The 18,596-nt window shown below is 40.6% G+C and overlaps 1 protein-coding gene across 2 annotated transcripts in view; it reads left to right on the plus strand.

Moving 5' to 3' along the window:
• COL5A1 (collagen type V alpha 1 chain) overlaps positions 1 to 18,596 on the plus strand; it is a 241,500-nt gene that overhangs the window by 74,154 nt on the left and 148,750 nt on the right. For both annotated transcript variants that reach the window (XM_007662135.4, XM_016226670.3), the window contains exons 3-4: positions 23 to 236; positions 1,520 to 1,682. In XM_007662135.4, the coding sequence (XP_007660325.1) occupies positions 23 to 236; positions 1,520 to 1,682 (377 nt within the window). The remainder of the gene's footprint in view (positions 1 to 22; positions 237 to 1,519; positions 1,683 to 18,596) is intronic.

The following is an 18,596-nucleotide window of genomic DNA, read 5'->3' on the forward strand; positions in this document are numbered from 1 at the left end:
ACTTCTCGGCTTTGTATTTCAGCTTCCCCGTTTCCTGAGGACTTCTCCATTTTAGCCACTGTAAAAGCCAAAAAAGGAAGCCAGGCCTTCCTGGTCTCCATTTACAATGAGCAAGGAATCCAACAGATCGGCATGGAGATGGGCAGGTCTCCCGTCTTCCTCTATGAGGATCACATGGGAAAACCAGGGCCAGAAGACTATCCACTCTTCAGGGGCATTAACCTTTCAGATGGCAAGTAAGTGTAAAGCTCAGTCTTGAGGCTGGGGTATTTTTAAAGAAAATAATTCACTGTAGAGATGATTGTGCTCATCTGAATATCCTCATTAACTTTTGGGACCTAGCACTACATTTGTGTGATTCTCTTTGATTTTTACACCCTCCTTAGGTTATGGGATTGGAATGAACAGTTGAATAAAATAATTTATTCTTATATTCATGCATTATTTTATTTAAAGTCTGACTATTTTAGGCCCCATTAATACTGAATTTGTGAGAACTTGTACATATTTTTTTTCCCAGCTTTCGTTCCTCTCTATGGTAGTAACAAGCTCTCACCTAAAAAGGAACAGGAGTATGTACAGAGGCACTGGAACATTCAGTGAGGAGGAGACAAACAGATCATTTCTGACCTTGGGAGCATTTATTAAATGTTTGTTATTCAGAGATGGTCAGATAAAGAGAGATCAGGAGACACCAGGAATATATCTACAACTCTTTTTTTTTTTTCTAATTCAGATTGGACTCTGACTTCTGAATTTCTGAGATTGGTGTAGTGGTTACAATCAGTTTGTAATTACACACACACCCACACACACAAGGAATTGGTGGATTGTCAAATTTTGGATGACATCATCAGTGCTGAATTTTTCCAGTCTTTACCTTCAGAATTTGGATGCCCAATTCTGTAATAATAGTAATAATTGTGGTGATTAAGTCCTTACTATGTGCCAGGCACTGTACTAAGCACTTGGGTGGATACAAGCAAATTAGGTGGGACACAGTCCCTCTCTCAGGTGGGACTCACAGTCTCAACCCCCATTTTACAGATGAGGTAACTGAGGCAGAGAGAAGTTAAATGGCTTCCCTAAGGTTACACAGCAGACAAATTGTGGTGCCAGGATTACTTCTCCATCCTTTGAAATAAGGCTTTTGACAATAGCTAAACTAATTTCTAGCCATTCTTTTCTATTAAGAGCATTATTTCTAGAATGACCTTAATTTTGCCTTAGTATCCGAAAAAGGCTATGACTCCCTGAGGATTTAATTTCATCATCATGAAGGGAGCTAGGCCCTGAGAGAAAATCTTTCTTTGAAAAGCAGTGTTGATCACAAGCTTGGTGACAAAGCTGTGTATAGTCAACCATTTAGCTTGAAGTTGCCTTGTGGGAAAAGCTTAACATTTGGCGCAAGAGGAAACCTTAAATTAACTATTACCTATGAGACGAAAGAGAAAGAGAGAGAGAGAACTGAGATTGAGATTTTCGGTTTTAATGAATTTTGGGGGCATGTGCTTTTCAGGTGGCACAGAATAGCCATCAGCGTGCACAAGAAAAACGTGACCTTGGTGTTGGACTGTAAAAAGAAGACGACTAAATTCTTGGACCGCAGTGACCACCCAATTATAGATGTCAATGGGATCATCGTGTTTGGGACCAGGATCTTGGACGAGGAAGTATTTGAGGTAAGCAGGACATGGGCTTTGTCCCCAGCCAAGTCATTCAAACAGCTCAGGTGTGGACATGGTCTAGAGCAAACAACTGTCTTGAAATGTAAATATATTACATAGGCAGCTAATAGATCATGATGTAATGCCTTTAAAAACTTAAACTTGTTTCCTCTCCTGATCTAAATGCCAACAAAAATCTCTGGTAGCTCATCTTGTACATCAACTTTGTTTTTCTGCTACTTTTCTCTCCAGAATGTTCATGTTATCAGAATGTCTTTTTTTATGTAAAAGACACACAAGATGAAAATATTTTGTTAAAGCCTAGCAAAGCCCATGGTGATGCCATCTGGGGGGGATCATCAGCGGGCAAACAGTGAATTTAAGTACCTGGAATCACATGAACAGCCTCTGAATGTAGGTTTCAGTACAGTGAAATTTACAAATAGTTGATAACATTATAAATAAGGATGAACAGGCAAATCATCTGACAGATGGCAAAAGAAAATCTGGTTCATGTATCCACTCCCATGCAGATTAAAGATACATTGGTCAAGCACTATTGACCAACTGAGGGAGGAGATTTTGGAAGACATGGATAGTGATTTCCCGTGAGACTTAGAAGTTCCAGTGTGAGATCAAATCAGTACTCTGATTAACGGTGTAGAAACTATCTGCCTGTTAGAAGACCTTCATTTCCTAGATAGTTATAAATGATACAATACCCCAAGTATATTTGGCAGAGGTCTGGGCATCTTCTGAAATGATTCACATCACACTGATTAGGAAGTCTGTATGGTATGGCTCCCTTTCAACTTTATGAAGAGACACCGGTTATCTTTAGCTTTCCTGCAAAGCATCCATTTATTTGTCTGCTCTGAATAATTTCTAGGGGGACTGTAGTTGTGTGTTTCTGTCCAGAGGGATCCTGGACAGATCCAGATAAAATCTGCTTGGATATCTTGTCAGAGTAGGCATCTCTGGTCCAGTTAAAGTGAGAAGAAAATTAGCTGCTGAAGAGAATATCTGAAGTTCAGTTACACTCACTTGCCCAACGGTTCAAGTGGCAGTGATGTCCTTTGAAAGTTTTAGAAATGAGCCATGCCACCTATCATTTTTTAAAGAATTGGGCAGTGTGGATGAAAAAAAAAATGTTTAAACTGTTTTCTGTGCTGGCTTCCAGTCACTCTTCAGTTGGTGGAAATGCTATCGGTAATCATTTTACCTTGGTACGGAGACATTTAAAAAATATCTCTGGAACCATTAACCTGTACAGACAAACTCCTGTCCCATGCTTGGAAAGCTTTGGTGATATTCTAGTCACAGAGGAGGACCAAAGTATTTATGTCCCTGGAATGTAGACGGTAAGAGTTTTAGGGATTGGCATGTCCTTTTTGCTTCACCCATTCAATTCATCCTTGTAGGATTCCAACTCTGAGTTGGGGCCTTGTTCTTAGAGCAGCCAAACAAGAAAGTATGTCCACTGGTGCCATCAACTAATTAACCACAAAGATGCTGTTTTCAGGTCTTTTATCCACCTTGGAAATGTATGGTAATACTGTTAGATTATTTTGGAACTTCAACATAAGGTTTCCGAAGAGGTATTTGAAAGTAGGAACAGATGTGTCAGGATCAGGGGAAAACATCAAGCAAATTTCCTCATTTTCTGGGAATGCCATTTTTCAATATGTGCAAATAATAAATTAAGATGTCTATAGCCATAAGCTGAATACAATTAGGCCCCCAAGTAGTGGACTGTAAATCTAAATTGCCTTCTCTTTCACGTCTCCCACTGCCCGCCCGAAGCCACACACCCCCTAAATTTCATTTTGCCACTTGAACCAGATATGAGCTATTAGGAGAGTTCTTTGTCTGAAGAGCAGAAAAGGGTTGGGCATCTGAAATACAGTGTTCCTGAGATGGGAGGTGGCTACTTCCAGATGCAGGAGGCAAGCTTGGGGCAAACAGAGTCCCTAAAAATTGTATTAGCAACTCATGAAAAGATTCGTTTTGGAAGCTACCAGTTGGTGGTGGTGTATTTGAGCTGATTTCTTGAGCTGTGCAGTTTTCTGACTGATAGCATTCCATAGAATGATTGCTTGAAGAATGAATTGAGCTTGTCAACTAAGAGGTAGAGAACGTGATGAAAGGCTTTGCTGCTTTGGATGATGTTTAACTGTACAGCCTCATCCTCATTCAAGAAAGCTGATTTACCTCGTCCCTCGCCCAGTCTCTGGGTCAGTAAGCAATGATCCTTTTTTATGATATTTTTTAAATGCCTACTACATGTCAGGCACAGAACTAAGTGCTGGGGTAGATAAAAGCTAATCTGGTTATACACATGTCCCTGCCCCACATGGGGCTCATAAAAATAAGAAAAAGGAACTCTTAATAATAAGTATGACTGCATTGGAAAACTGTCCACTAACTCTGTTCATTTGTACCCTTCCAAGTGTTTAGTACAGTGCTCTTCTAAAAGTATGTGCTCAATAAATACCATTGATTGATGAGGTCTGAACCAAATGAAACTGGAAGGATTTTATTTTCAGGTTCAAGGGATTTATCTATTGGGATCCTACAGATAAGCACATCTCATCTTCCCATTTTGAAAGCTTCTCAATTGGGCCCCAAAAGAATGGTTAGAGGAGTGGCTGAATATTCCTTCAGGGTGGCATTCTTCCAGTCAAGGGACAATGCCTTTTGCTCATTAAAATTCAATTAGTATCAGGATTGTGTTCAGGGGAGGTTTGGCCATGTCCCAGAACTGGGTTCTACAAATCTTAGAAAGCTGGGACAGAGGATTTTGTACTAGGGTAGCTATGACCCTCTTCTTAACTTATGAAAGAGCCATTAAATGAGGAAAGGAAACAGTCACTTCCACATCAAGATGAACAGATGCCCTGGTTAGTGTTGTGTCTGTGGCTTCTGCTGTCAAGGTTTAACCTCCTGGTCTTACTTTGTCCTTCGAGATTGGCTTCCCTTGCTCTTAATCCCCTTCTAGAGAAAGTGGTGTCACAGAGTGATGTGCCAGACGGTAATGGCCCGCTTCCTAGCAGACGTTGATTGTCACAAATCTGATATGACAAAGGTGCAGGTTTATAAGCAAAGTGGGAAAATGATCCTTGATCTGCTTTGTTCTCATCTACATTATGCAGATGGTAGATTTGACAGGTAACTTTCTCAAGGAGGAAAGATCAGGCTCTGCTTAAATATTCTTGATGTTTGGAATTTGCTCTAATGGGAACATTGTAAGGCATATGTGTGGTTAATTCCACATGATTTACATGGAAAATTACACCTTCCTTAAATGCTGGGTGGGCTCCAGTCAGCATTCTATCAAATTATGACTTTTATGAGCTCCGTTTGACTAGCCTCTGAGCAAAATGCCCGATATGAATTGTTCCCCTGACAGAGTCACCATGGGCTGCATATCTTGCTCCTCACACCGGTGGCTCTTCCAACTCCATGGGCAGTGAGGGAGGGGTGATCTTGATTCAGGAAAATCTTGTTTCCAATCAAGTCTCAAGAAGGGACCCCCTGCAAGATTGTATTTTAAAATTGCTTTTGGAAATCATGACGGTGATCCGTGCAGTGGGGTTACAGCTAGCTAAGTGAGAGAATGTGGAAACCTGACCTTGGAGGGTTGTCTCCCCTCCACCATTGAAAGTTGTCCTTGGGGGCTGGTGGTGGGCACATTTTCAGACACTGCACCATGGTGAACACTTAAAGACTTCTCTTTTCACCATTTTCCACCAAGTCTGCAGTCAGGTGAAATGGCTGCTGGGAGCAGGAGGCAGGAACACAATCCTCTTGTGTTCTAGAACTAGGACTAGGCAGCTAGTTCTTCACATTTCCTGGATGAGACTCATGGCACGTCCTTGTAGAAGTCCGCTTAAGTGAATGTAAAATGGAAGCATTGTGGCCTAGTGGAAAGAACCCGGGCCTGATAGTCAGAGCACTTGGGTTAATTCCAGCTCCACTACTTGTCTGCTGTGTGACCTTGGGCAAGTCACTTAACTTCTCTGGGCCTCAGTTCCCTCACAGGCAAAATGAAGGTTCAATACCTGTTCTCCCTCTTACTTAGAGCCATATGTGGGATCTGGTGATCTTGAATGTACCCATGTGCTTAGCACAGTGCTTAGTAAGTGCTTAATAACTACCACACTTATCATTATTATGTGGTCAAGATGCTTTGGACTTGTTTTGATGGGGTAACTTTCCAGCTAGCAAATCCTACCCTTACCTCCAGGGACTGTCTCATTTCCAAATCTTGAAGGAGGTAAGTGGGTGTTTGTTCTCCCCCTAAAGCTAAAGGCAGATGATGGGGTGACCTTTAGCAAAGCCCACCACTATGTTAATTTTACCATTAAAAATATCAGGACCCCAAAAACAGGGCTCTGAAGTCATATCTTTCATGCCAGTTGTTCACCACCAGGGTGATACCTTGGACATATGAGGTAGGCAGCATCTTCAAGGCAAATTTAAGAGCAAAGAATATTAGAAAAGCCTTCACTGATGAAGTAACTCAGGACCAGCATTCCTACTCTTGGAAATGAGTAATGTGACTCTGAATCTGGAGGATTTCTTAAAGCCTATACCATGACCTCAATGAGTTTAAGGTCAAAGTGTCATTACCACATCAAAACAATGGTCTTTCCAATCTGGTATTCTGTCTGACAGCCATGCCAAATGATGGTGGAGGATGTCACCAACCTCATGGTCGGAGTTGTACCATCCAACATCTCCACAATTTATCACTTTTGTGGGATCATGTTTTTAAATTCTCATCATCTGTAAATGTGTATTTCATCAGTATTAATAATGTTAGTGTTTATTTAGCTTCCCTTTAGCACAACACTGAGTACTTGGGAAGTCAAAAACGAAGTGACACATTCTATGTCCACAAGGAACTTTCACTGTAATGGGGGAGACAAACAAAAAATATTTACAAATAGATTAGACAATATAAATAATTAAAAGTGCAATTGAAATTACACACACACACACACACACACACACGTGTCCATGCTGAGGACAAGAATAAATACTTTCATAAGGGCTGGCTGATGGCTCTATATGACTTAGAACGCTGGGAATTATCCAGGGAAGGCTAGCTGGAGGAGATGGGATTTCAGAAGGGTTTGGCTATGAGGAAAGTTGTAGTCTGTCAGATTTGGGAGGGAGGGAGTTTCAAGCTGGGAGAGCAGCTTGAGACAGAAGACGGAGCCAGGACAGTCAAAAGCGAATTACAGCTAGAAGGTCAGTTTGGGAAGAATGAGGAGAGTGAGCTGGAGAATAGCAGATGAAGAGAGCAAAGAGGTAAAGTGGGGGTGAATTGGTGGAAAGGCTGGAAGTCTTGAGTTTCTGCTGCAATTCTGAGGGTCAGAAAAAGTGGCCGTAATGATTTCGGTATTTTTTAAGCACTTTTATAAGCAATGGGGAGGATACAAGATCATCAGATCAGATACAATCCCTATGCACACAATACTCATAATCTAAATAGGAGGAAGAACAGGTATTATATTCCACCCCCCACCCCTGCAGACTGTAAGCTCATGTGGGCAGGGAATGTGTCTGCTTATTGTACTTTCCCAAGGGCTTAGTACAGTGTGCACAGAGTAAGTGCTCAATAAAAGTGATTGAATTAATTAATTTTACGGATGAGGAAAATGAAGCACAGAAAAGTAAAGTGACTTGCCAAATGTCATGCAGCAGACACGTGGTAGAGATGGGATTAGAACCCAGCTCCTCTAGCTCAGACCTGTGCTCTTTCCACTAGAGCACACTGCTCCTTACCTTGCCTCTGTTGCACTGGGCTGTTTGGTCACTCAGGCTCTAAGCTCACCTCTCTCAGAAGATGTCTAGAAGAGACTCAAGATGACTCCAGATGTTTGAATGATCTATTGCTTTATTTTATCTGCTCCAAATCTCCCATCCTGCAGAATGGAAAATTTAGCACTGCCTGGGTTTGATATGGACTGCTTGATTGGTCATTGTCCTGGCAGACTGATGCATGGTTTTGTTGCTTCTCTGGGTTACACAAAATTAATGGGGACATTATTACATGGAAAGGAATAGTATGTAGGGTAATGACTTTCCCAGCTGAGTTGTCTGAAACAGAACGAGTGATTTTGGCTCTCTGAATCATATCTCTCTCCATAGATCCCTTTTGTCTATTCATCCCCGTACCATGAAATTTTCCCTCTGAGATCTGCCAAAGTGTAAAATCAGTTATAGGTTGTCCCAAGCCTGCAGACTTCATTGAGGGGCTGGGGCATGGAAATAGGTTTCTGAATGACAGACGTTGAAGCCAGCAGCTTGGTCTGTTAGAGACAGAGGGCCGAATGAGCTCCTGAGCCCTGCGTTGGGCTTACGCTCTAGGTGTTGTGGAGATTTCTGGAAAGGACTTTACAGGCTCTTCTTTTTAAAGCAAAAGAGAACAGGAGAATCGAGACATCAGCATCAGTGGAGTAGCAGATTGCATGAGGGGAAGCCAGCAAATTCTGGGCAGGAAGTCAAAGGCGCTTTTAAGTTGTTGAATGTTTCAAGGAGCAACGAGACAAAACAAAATATAAACTTTAATTTTCTCAGCAGAAGCCTGGGTGCCGGGTGGGAGATGTCATGCCATTAGGTGGAAATAACAGTCTCACTCTTCTCTCTTTTCCTCATTTAAATGTAGAATTTGGGACTACCACAGCAATATCTTTGTCTCACCTGGTGGATCTGTGTTCCTTTTCACATGGTCTTAATGGAATTTCACTTTCTATAGCTGATCTCTGGATTCATCAGCAGAATGACCCTTTTTGGTTTTGATTTTGGCCCCATTTTCATAATTATTCAGGTGGTCTTGATTTGAACCTCATTCAATTACAAGTGGACCTTGGACATACGGTACCTACCTCAAAGCATATTGGCAAAGGATATGCCAAACAATAGCACCTATCGAGTTCCTACTGTGTTTAGAGCACTTTACTAAGTGCTTGGGAGAGTGCAACAGAATTAGTAGATACAATCCCTGGTCCTCAAGAAGTTTATGGTATAATAGGGGTAGATGGAGTTGGATGTGACGGAGGGAGAGTGAGGAGGAAGAGTGCCCTTTACTGCACCTGGGGAAGGAATGTAGTTGAATTTGTTTGCCGTGTTTCTGTCAGCATTCATAAAGTTGTATAAATTTTACTAAGTTAAAGTTCTGTGTCAAGTTGAACCACGGACACATACTGTAGTGTATTTTTCACTGCCTTGGGGGATTACTGAAAGGGACTAATTTACAGTTCTGGCTATTCGCTTTACTAGCTATGCCAACTCTTATTTCACCACTTTAGTGGCTGAGTCTTTAATAGCAAGCAGCGAGGGATCATGTTAAAGCCCAAGTATATAAGATGGCGTGGAGGATGGAAAATTGAATATCAAAGCCAACAAACACCTTTTAGATTCCCTTATTAAACATGTCTCCACGCCCTCTAAATCTCCTTCTAATTTCTGGTTTTAATAGGCCGCCTTTCCCCTTACCTGTATTCAATTGTGTTTTGAAGGCAGCCTCTCTGGTGCAGAGGGCACATTTGCAACATGTGGAGTGAATCACTTGAGTTGGAGTTCTTAGGAATTGTAGCTCTGACTAGAATATCTGCCATCTTAAATTTTGCTGCTGTAAGATTAATGGTGGGGTTTGGTGTTCTATGCCAAGCAAAGTTATCCATCCACATGAAACCAAAACATATGATGTTTGGCTGAGGTTGGTTGGGGCTTTATAGATGGGATCGCCTTACAATATTTCCCAGGGAAAATAACTTGACCTGTCAGCATAAAGTGATCCCTCTAGCCAGGACAGCTCTGTAATTACTTTTGCAAGCTGTTTTAGGAGCTTTGCTTTGAGAGTCTGAGATGTTGCCCTTTGGTTTAAAGCGAATGTCTACAAATGGGCCCCTGGGATAGGAGTCTAAAGATCCAGGCTGGAGAAGGGAGAAAAATGATTTACCTAAGAATTGTTCTGTGCACTGAAAAAACAATACTATTGGAAATAACTTTGAACCAGCTGAATGGTCTCGTGTTGGCTTTTGGGTAAGGCCTTTCTAGCTACAGTAAGTGAGTTGTCCTTTGATTTTATTCGTTCATTTGTTTTCCAAGTTGGTAGGCCCCTATATTCATCTGTTTGAGGCAGGCTTTTGCAGTTTTTCAGGGGTGAATACCTTGGTGACTGCGGCAAACCTGAGAGTCTTTTGGTCCATGCTGCAGTCACTCAGAAACATTGCCTGCCAAGCGTCTTGGTCACAAACTGGCAGCCAGTTCACTGAGGATTGAAGATGATGTTACAGCTACAGACTAGACACTAAAGCAGTTAGACATGGAAAAGTGAGTGATCGCTCATTAAATACAGAGATGTGCCCAATTGCCTTGTGTTTTGTAAGCGAAGGCCAATGTAATTCCAATTTAAGAGTAATTTGGCTTTTTTGATACATTCAGTTGAGAAGAAAAAAACTGTTATCTAAGTTTGAAGTTTCTTCTGTGTGATAGAATTAGTTTGGAAGTCTCTTGTTTTAGAACTATGGAGAGGAAGGGAGAGGAAGATCAGACTGTGAGAAGTTGGACGGCCTAAGGATAAACTTCAGAAGGAAAGCCGTTGGGGCAGGAGGAGCTGAAAAACTTGTTTAAAGGAAAAAAAAAAGCTCAATAATATTCTCGGGATCGCCAAGTCCGAGCTGAAGTAGGCTTATATTCTGGGGATTGAGTCAATTTGTGGATAGGACCTTGGAAGGGGAGATGAATGAGACATATCTATGAGGTTTGAGTCCCTTCAGCTGGGGAAAGAAGGAAATGAATGCCCTTCAAAGTTTTTGAATAAGGTAAGGTCTGACAATTTATCTTTTGGAATTATATCCACTCCCAGAAGAGATTCAGAACTCCCTGTTTCTCCCCAACATTTAGTTGGCAGGGGTGCAGGACTGAAGATTGGTTGTTGACCACAGGGAAAGAGTGCAGGATTTGGTCTGCTGGTTAACATTAGGTAGGGGATTGCTATTTAGCTTGTAATTCAATTTCTCTTTTAGAAGAGGCAGAGATAGGTTTGATTTGTTCCATGGAAACTATGAGATGCAGGATTCTGCTCCGAAGCCCAGACGGGGATGATGTAATGCTGGAAACCTGTCGTTGTCTCCTGACATCATGCCAAAGTTTACAGTGAAGTTTCTGATATGTGAGTCTCCTGGGAAACAGCTTAGCAAAGGTGACCCGACGTGTTAGAAAAGTGCAGAACCAGAAGGAACCAGAGACCCCGCAGAGGCATGATGAAGATTCAGCATTGTAGCCTTTTCAGTTTAAACAAGGCAAAATGATGAATAACTATGTAGGTTAGGAGGGAGTTCTCACTGAAGCTGTTAGAGGTTCAGTTGTGCAGTCTTTTCATCCTCTCTGTTAAATGTATTCACCATGATGTGATTGTTCTCGGTGTCAAATTAGGAATGAGTTTGCCACTCCTAATTCGGGAACCTCGTCAGCAAAGAATGTCTTGGTAGTCCTTCATAAGATAGCTACCACTTTTTTGGATTGGGCTAAAACTGCAAATAGCTTGTGTTCAAGCTTGAGTTCTGTCAGAATCCCAGGGCCTCAATTCCTGCTCCACTGTTGGGGGCAGGCATCAGCCCAAAATAACTGTTTCTTAAAGTGCCATCCTGGAGCAAATGACTCCCTTAGGGAATGCAGTTAGATGGGAACAGTGAAAAATGAAAGAGAAAGTTAGAGAAAAGGTGACAGCTTGGTGTGTCATTTCAGCCAATCCCATCTTCTCTCCCTCAGCCAATCCTGGCTTCTCTCCCTTGGGTCTTTGGAATAGTGAACCCGCTCAGTTCTTCTTTGGAACAGTGTCTGAGCAGCAACTTGAACATGAGTTGTGACTTTGCCCAGACACAAGAAAACCAAATTGTCATCAGCATCTTTAGCACTTGTATTTATATTCAATCATATCTTAAATTGTTCATTCATCTATTTCATCATGACATGCTTATGCTACTACTTGTGACTTCCTTGTCTTTCATCCTGTACCCGTTATTTATAAATACACCCACTTCGCTCAATAGTATTTATTGAGGTTTTCTCTGAAAGAGCACTGTACTAAGAACTTGGGGAAGTACAATATAGTTAGGAGAAATGATTCCTGTCCTCAAGAAGTTCATCCATTCATTTTTATTTACTTAGCACTTACTGTGTACAGAGCACTGTACTAAGATCTGGGAAGAGTACAATATAACAATAACCAGACACATTCCCTGCCCATAATGAACTTACAGTCTAGAGGGAGCTTACACTCTAGAGGAAACCATCCCCTAGGGTGAAGATTGGACTCTCACCTAACTTGAATTATGGAAAACTCATGCTGTAGTTCTTAACCCTTCTACCACCACAGTCATGCAGAAGTGTGCAAACAAACAAATCATTTCTTCCCACACCACTGTATACTGTATCCAAACAGCATTGAGGTTTTGGATGAACACCCCCAATTTCCTAATAATAGTCTAGACAACATGCATAGTGAAAATACAGTACTGAGTATAATTTATATCAACCTGTTTCCTTCCTTGGATTGTAAGCCCAGTCATTTAACTCCCTCTAGACTGTAAGCTCCTTAGTGATGGGGAACGCGCCTTTCAACCCTGTTGTATTGTACTCTCCCAAGTGTTTAGTACAGTGAACTCTACTCTCCCAAGTGTTTAGTACAATGAACTCCACACAGTAAGTTTTCAATAAATGCAATTCAACGGATTAAACCCTTTGAGGGCAGCGACTGTACTTCCTGCCATTTTTGTATTCTCTCACCCATTTAGCATAGTGCTCTGATCATAGTGGGAGCTCATTGATTGGCACAGATATGCCGTGGCAATTGAGGATCAGGTAAGGGCAGTTAAGATGCTGTGGTTCAGCCTTCTCCCCACCTGTTCCTCCCTCCATAAATATTTCTCTGAAGTTTTAGGGAAATAATCTGAACAATAGAAACAAAACGGAGAAAGGAGGGGAACTTGGAGCTTGACCAACCAGAGCTGGCCACATACTTCCAAGAAACTCAAAATGTAATAAACTTCACAGCATCCTTGTGAGGTCAATCGCATTTGAATGTTGGGGAAACTGAAGGGTGAGACTGGATAATTGGGGTGAGTGCTCTTTGATTCTGAGAATGAGGGGAAAAATTTTTTTTCCCAATTCTTAAATCTGTTCTTATACCAACAAAAGCATCCTGGATTCATTGCAAATTCAGGAAAGACTTATGGTTTTCACTACTTTTTAAAGTTAGAGGGGCTTTCCACCATTTATTCACTTAAAATCTGCCATACATCCATCTAACCTTTTACACAGTGTCCTGGTGTGAAGCCGGACTGGACGGTCCCGGGTTTGGAACCTCCTCTAAGGTGAACTACGAGCATCTGAAACACATACTTGATCATATATTTCCTTTTCTTCCTTTCTGGAAACAATCCGAGCTCCTTGCCAAAGCCTCAAACTATCAAATTGTAGTCCATTCCAAGCTTCCCTAGGGTATAGATGCAGGTGGATGTCTTAGCCGGCAGAGTCCAGCAGGATTGTATGTCTGAACTCCAGTTAACACATCACCCCAGGAAGGGGATCTGGAAGAAGACATATCTAATGAGTTGTGCAGAACATGAGATGGCGCTCATTTTATTGTATTTCATTTTTCTCCCTGAGTTGTCATTTCCAAAAACATGGAAAAACCATCTCTGACAAACCTGGAAAAATTAGTTTATTTCTCTCTGGGATGTGTTTGAGGAGGTTGGCCCTTTTGAAAGGGCAGAGATGAATGATTGTTCCACGCAACTAATGTAATGGCAGCCCCAGTGTACAAATTGTTTGTGAGAAACTCATACCACCTCCGTCAGCCCTTGGACTCCTTTTTAATCTTTGCTCGTGTTACTGTTGCATATTCATTTTTTTGCATGTCTTTTATGAATGTTCCATTATCTTTTGCCCCCATTAGACTATAATAAGCTCCTTGAGAATTGGGAAGGTGATTTATACTATTCCCATGTGTTCCCAAACCACCTATTGCAAAACTCTGGTTATTATAGAAGGTAGTCTAGTCTATTGAAAAGAGCACAGGACTTACAGTCCAGAGAGCCAGATATCTGCCACTTGCCTGTTGTGTAATCCTGGGCAAATCACTTAACTTATTTGGGCCTCTGTTTCCTCACTGCTGTTTTGCCTTCTCTTTTAGACCATGGGCTCCATGTGGGACTGGGTCTGAAGTAGTTGTCTTCAAACTACAATGCTTGGCACAGAATAATCCCTGAATAAATACCATCATTATTATTTAGATATGCTATTTATAGGAAATATGAATCTTCACATCCAAGGTGACAGATGGTGGAATGCCAGAATTCTCTTGGGACTCTGAATAGGGGCCACTGTGTGGTTAGGTGTGCAGTGCTTATTGTATTCCTCAGGATTCAGCCCACGGGGACTAAAATCACCTTTGTGGTTTTGAGATGGGGTTGATGGTTCAATTCCAAAAATGTTCCTCATTTGGGGGTCATTCAGAGCATTTAGCAGATTGCACAAAAAGTGAGACTGACATCTTTCTGAGATGCCTTTGCAGTCACAGATGTAGGCTATCAACTTCAATCATGTGATATTAACAACTGAGAAACTGAACCCTAAAACCTAGCTGTACTTACAGTTTCAACAATAGAGGTTCTCAACAAATTGTTTTTCAGCTTGCAAAGTGGTGATTCAGTGATTTGTCATTCCCCTGGTGATAATGGCATGTCTGTTAAATTCCCTCTAAGATATATGAAACTGTGGAAGGAATAATCAAATTTAGAAATTCAGGTCTCAGTTCACTATAGTCACCATATTCATGATTGTTTCAAACTTCATTTTCCTTGACTTTTTAAGGAATGTGGAAAGTTAGATGCTTGCCATTTATTTTTGATTGCCCTCTAAGAAAGTGGAATCAATTGTATTTTTTGAGCACTTACTGTGTGCAAAGCACTGTACTAAGTGCTTGAGAGAACACTTAGAGAATTGGTAGACACATTGCCTGCTCCCAATGAACTTAGAGTCTGGGGGAAAAGAAGGACCATATGAATTAAGACCATTGTCCTGAACACACTTTGTAACAGTTTTAAATGAATTGTTGGAGACTCTCTGACTGAGCTTTGCTGCCTCAAACAGCCAATTCTTGGAAACAGAAAGGGTTGATGGAGCCTTCATATCCAAGCCTCTTCTTCACAACCATCCCTCTTCCCTCCCCCCTCTTGCCTAATTCCTAATTAATGCATGTTAATTATGCTTTAGAAATCGCCATATCTGACATACAGTGGTCAATTTTTGCACAAGTTTCCAAATCTCATGCAATGGTCTTCTATAAATGGATAATTAGGAGTTTTGTTCCAAATCTGTCATTAATAGAAACTCCAGAAATAGCCTATGGCGTAATGCCAACTTGACAGGATATGAGCAGGGGGAACAGGGAAGTCAGAATCTGACTGCGTGTAAATTTCTTTAACACTGAAGTTAATGGCACTGCATATGTGAAAGACTTATTATCCAACTCTACAGAAACTAAAAACCATGGAAACATCGAGATCTACTTTGGCGTGAGATCCTATTTTTTACTCCATTTTTTGAGTGACTTAGTGTAGAAAAATGTCCAAAAAAGAGTAGGTTATAATTTAATTTGTTTTGGTTGAAGGGAACAGAGAAGACTGAATCAGCTGCTGCCATTAGTGGCTTTTTGGGGGGAAATTTGTCTGTCAGATGTGTTGATGGAAGTATTCATTCTTTTGTAGTGTTTGCAAACAAATTCCAAGCTATCAAAATAGGCCAAATCATGTGAAAGTTGGTAGGACTTGGCATAGAACCTTTTTTTTCTTAAGCACTTCAACTCGCTATGGATGTTCTTTTTTCCATCATTCCCCATGAGCTCCCAGATGTTTTCTGAGACTCTGAAATTTTGTGAAATGAAAGGTTTTGGGAATTTAGAGAGTTAAAAGAGGTTTCCTCTTGATTCTAAAAAGCATGGTCAGCCTCCCATTTCTCAGGTCTAACAAAAGTGATCCATTTGACACAATCAATTCTTTTCCTAAACTCACCATTTTTCAAGATGAAGTCTGTTGAATATCCAGATGGCATCACAGAAAATGTTTTTTTTTATTTGTTTTCAGGAACCTCAGTAATATAAACCAGTAATTATAAGAGTTGCATTTGTAGGAGGAGAGACATGAGAGACAAAAAATATATTTAAACGCCCATACCTTACAGGAGAGTAAGCATACTCATTGTTATGTCCCGAATGGTATTTTTTAAATTAATATTGCATAGTTTGATAGTCAGAATGGACACAGTCAATAGCCAGTGATCTAGTGATTTGTCTTGATTACTTTTGAAATACCTTTTCTTCATTTCATGGAGAATATTGGTAAATTATAGTAGGTTACTAGGCAAAAATGTCCTAATAATTCTGAAAAATTCTAAAACTATGTGAAGTTATAAAGTTTTTTTTATGGATGTACAAGCTGGTTTTTTTTTTTTTTGCTTTTTTTAATGGCAGCACAGAGTGGCCTCATAGTTCATTTTCGTCATTAAATTATTGACCACATAGTCTTATGTGACTTAGTATTCTGGTCATGAGAATACAAAATAATGTGAATGTTCTCTTTCATCAAGACAGTCTTTGTCCAATCTTCTCCTTGGTCTGGCTTCCTAAATTGGGGGCAGTTAACTGAGAAGGACTTGGGTGGTTATTCCACCGCACTAAGTAATGTGATTCCATTTGTTTTTGTTCCCTTGAATTATGCCAGAAAGGAACATTTTTAATGTATAATTTCCATTGTCTCTGGACATTGATTCAGCCAACCTAGGAACTGAACTAAGGGCAATTCACAGAGTTATTAAGTAATTGATTAATTGATTGATAGTGTAGTAGAGTAGACATAGTAGAAGTAGTAGGTTTTATTAAGCTCTTACAGTATGCAAAGCATTGTTCTAAAGCCCTGGGAAATAGTACACAGGAGGGAATTAGACACTGATGTTGTTCCTCGAGGAGCTCAAGATCTATAAATATAAGTGGGAGAGCAGACTGGAGACAGATGTATTGGAAGACAAATAATAAAATACTAAAACAGCTTAAAAGATCAGAATAATAATGTAATTATGGTGTTTGTTAAACAGTTACTATGTACTAGGCACCCTATTAAGCACTGGGGTGGATACAAGCAAATTGGTTTGGACACAATCTCTGTCCCACATGGGGCTCACAGTCTCAATCCCTATTTTACAGATGAGATAACTGAGGGACAGAGAAGTGAAGCAACTTCCAAAAGTCACACAGCAGACAAGTGGTGGAGCTGGGATTAGAACCCATGACCTTCTGACTCCCAGGCTCTATCCACATACATTTCCAACCTCGACCTGCTGTTTCTAAAATACAGATACATAATACACAAAGCACTATGTGAATGTTCACTTTCCTTATAAGAGTCCTTTTCCCAGTGGAGTAGTTGAATCATTAGATTATAAATACCTCACCAGGGCTCAACTCTTCAACTGTATCTCCCAGCCACATAATAGAGTTCTCTGTTAATAGAATACATTATTCTATTATTCTATTGTATTAATAGAGTGATTAATCAATAATGATGATTAATCAATAATGATTGTAAAAATGAATGTAAACCCAACTTTGTCTTCCTCTAATAGTGCTTTATGCTCTAGACTGTAAGATCTCTGGACTGTGAGCTTCTCTCTGGACTGTTAGTTCATTGTAGATAAATAACCCGCCTACTCTTCCAAGTGCTTAACACAGTGCTCTGCATAGAGAAAACACTCAATAAATGCCGTTGATTGATTGCTGTCATTGAGTTAGATTTTCAGTTTGTTCTGCCTTTTATTTAATCTAATCTCCCTCGCACAACTGTGCTTTCCCAAATATTCAAAAACCTATTTTAAACATCACAGTTGGACAATGAGCATATCAACACTTACACAATTTGCCAAATTTTGCAACAAAAAGGCTTCTTATCCCTAATTTCTCCAGAGAGTGCTTTTATATGATTCTCCAGGCAGTGTCCCAAGGTGCCTCATTTCCAATCCATTTCTGACTTTGCCCAGGTGGTGTGGAGAGCGAACTATTTTTCGACAGTCTGGTGGAAAATGGAAATAACCGCCAGGAAGCGTGGGCCGTAATAAGGCATTGGTTTAATCTTTCTGTTTTTATCACCCAAAAGTGCTACCACAAGCAATCACTCCTAGATCCTCTAACAAGATAAGATTGTTACTTTTTTCTAAATTGCTTGTCTTTAGTGGTTTACAAGCATCCTGTGTGCCTGCTAAAATTAGAAAACAAAATCTAGCGGAAGGCAAGACTTGCTTGGGTTTCCTTAGTAGCTTATTTGATTTGGAGAGGGAGAGAGCTTTGGATTTAGGCTGGGCTCTGGATTGGCTTTTATCCAGGGACACTGGGAGATTAAGTTGAAAGGAGGAAGCACAGCATAAATGGAATGGTAAGGAAAATATAGAACTTGAGTATGTGGTCAGACACAGCACTTCCACAAGAAGAAATATAAGGCCAGGAAGACTTTGGCTGTAAAAATCTCACTAATATGGGCTTACTTGCAGTTTTTACAGACTACATACTCCCTCAAGGTTGTTGAGTCTCTCCAGTGAAAACTTGGTAATTTCCTCAGTGGATAATAGAAACACAGCTTGGATTTTTTAAAAAAAGTCTCATTTTCTACAAGTCAGAACTTGTTCCCTCAGCAAAATAATCGGGGGCAAAACCTGCCAATTTGTTGCCTCAGCAAAATAATCGGGGGGGCAAAACCTGCCAATGATAACTTTCAGGTTGTTGAATAGAATGGACCCGTGGTCTCTGTGTTTCAGTCAACAGGAAGTGTGAGCCACATCCTTGGGAGGCAGGGCAGGGCGGTGTGT

This window comes from Ornithorhynchus anatinus, chromosome 4 (genome assembly GCF_004115215.2).
Source record: "Ornithorhynchus anatinus isolate Pmale09 chromosome 4, mOrnAna1.pri.v4, whole genome shotgun sequence".
Taxonomy (NCBI): Eukaryota; Metazoa; Chordata; class Mammalia; order Monotremata; family Ornithorhynchidae; genus Ornithorhynchus; species Ornithorhynchus anatinus.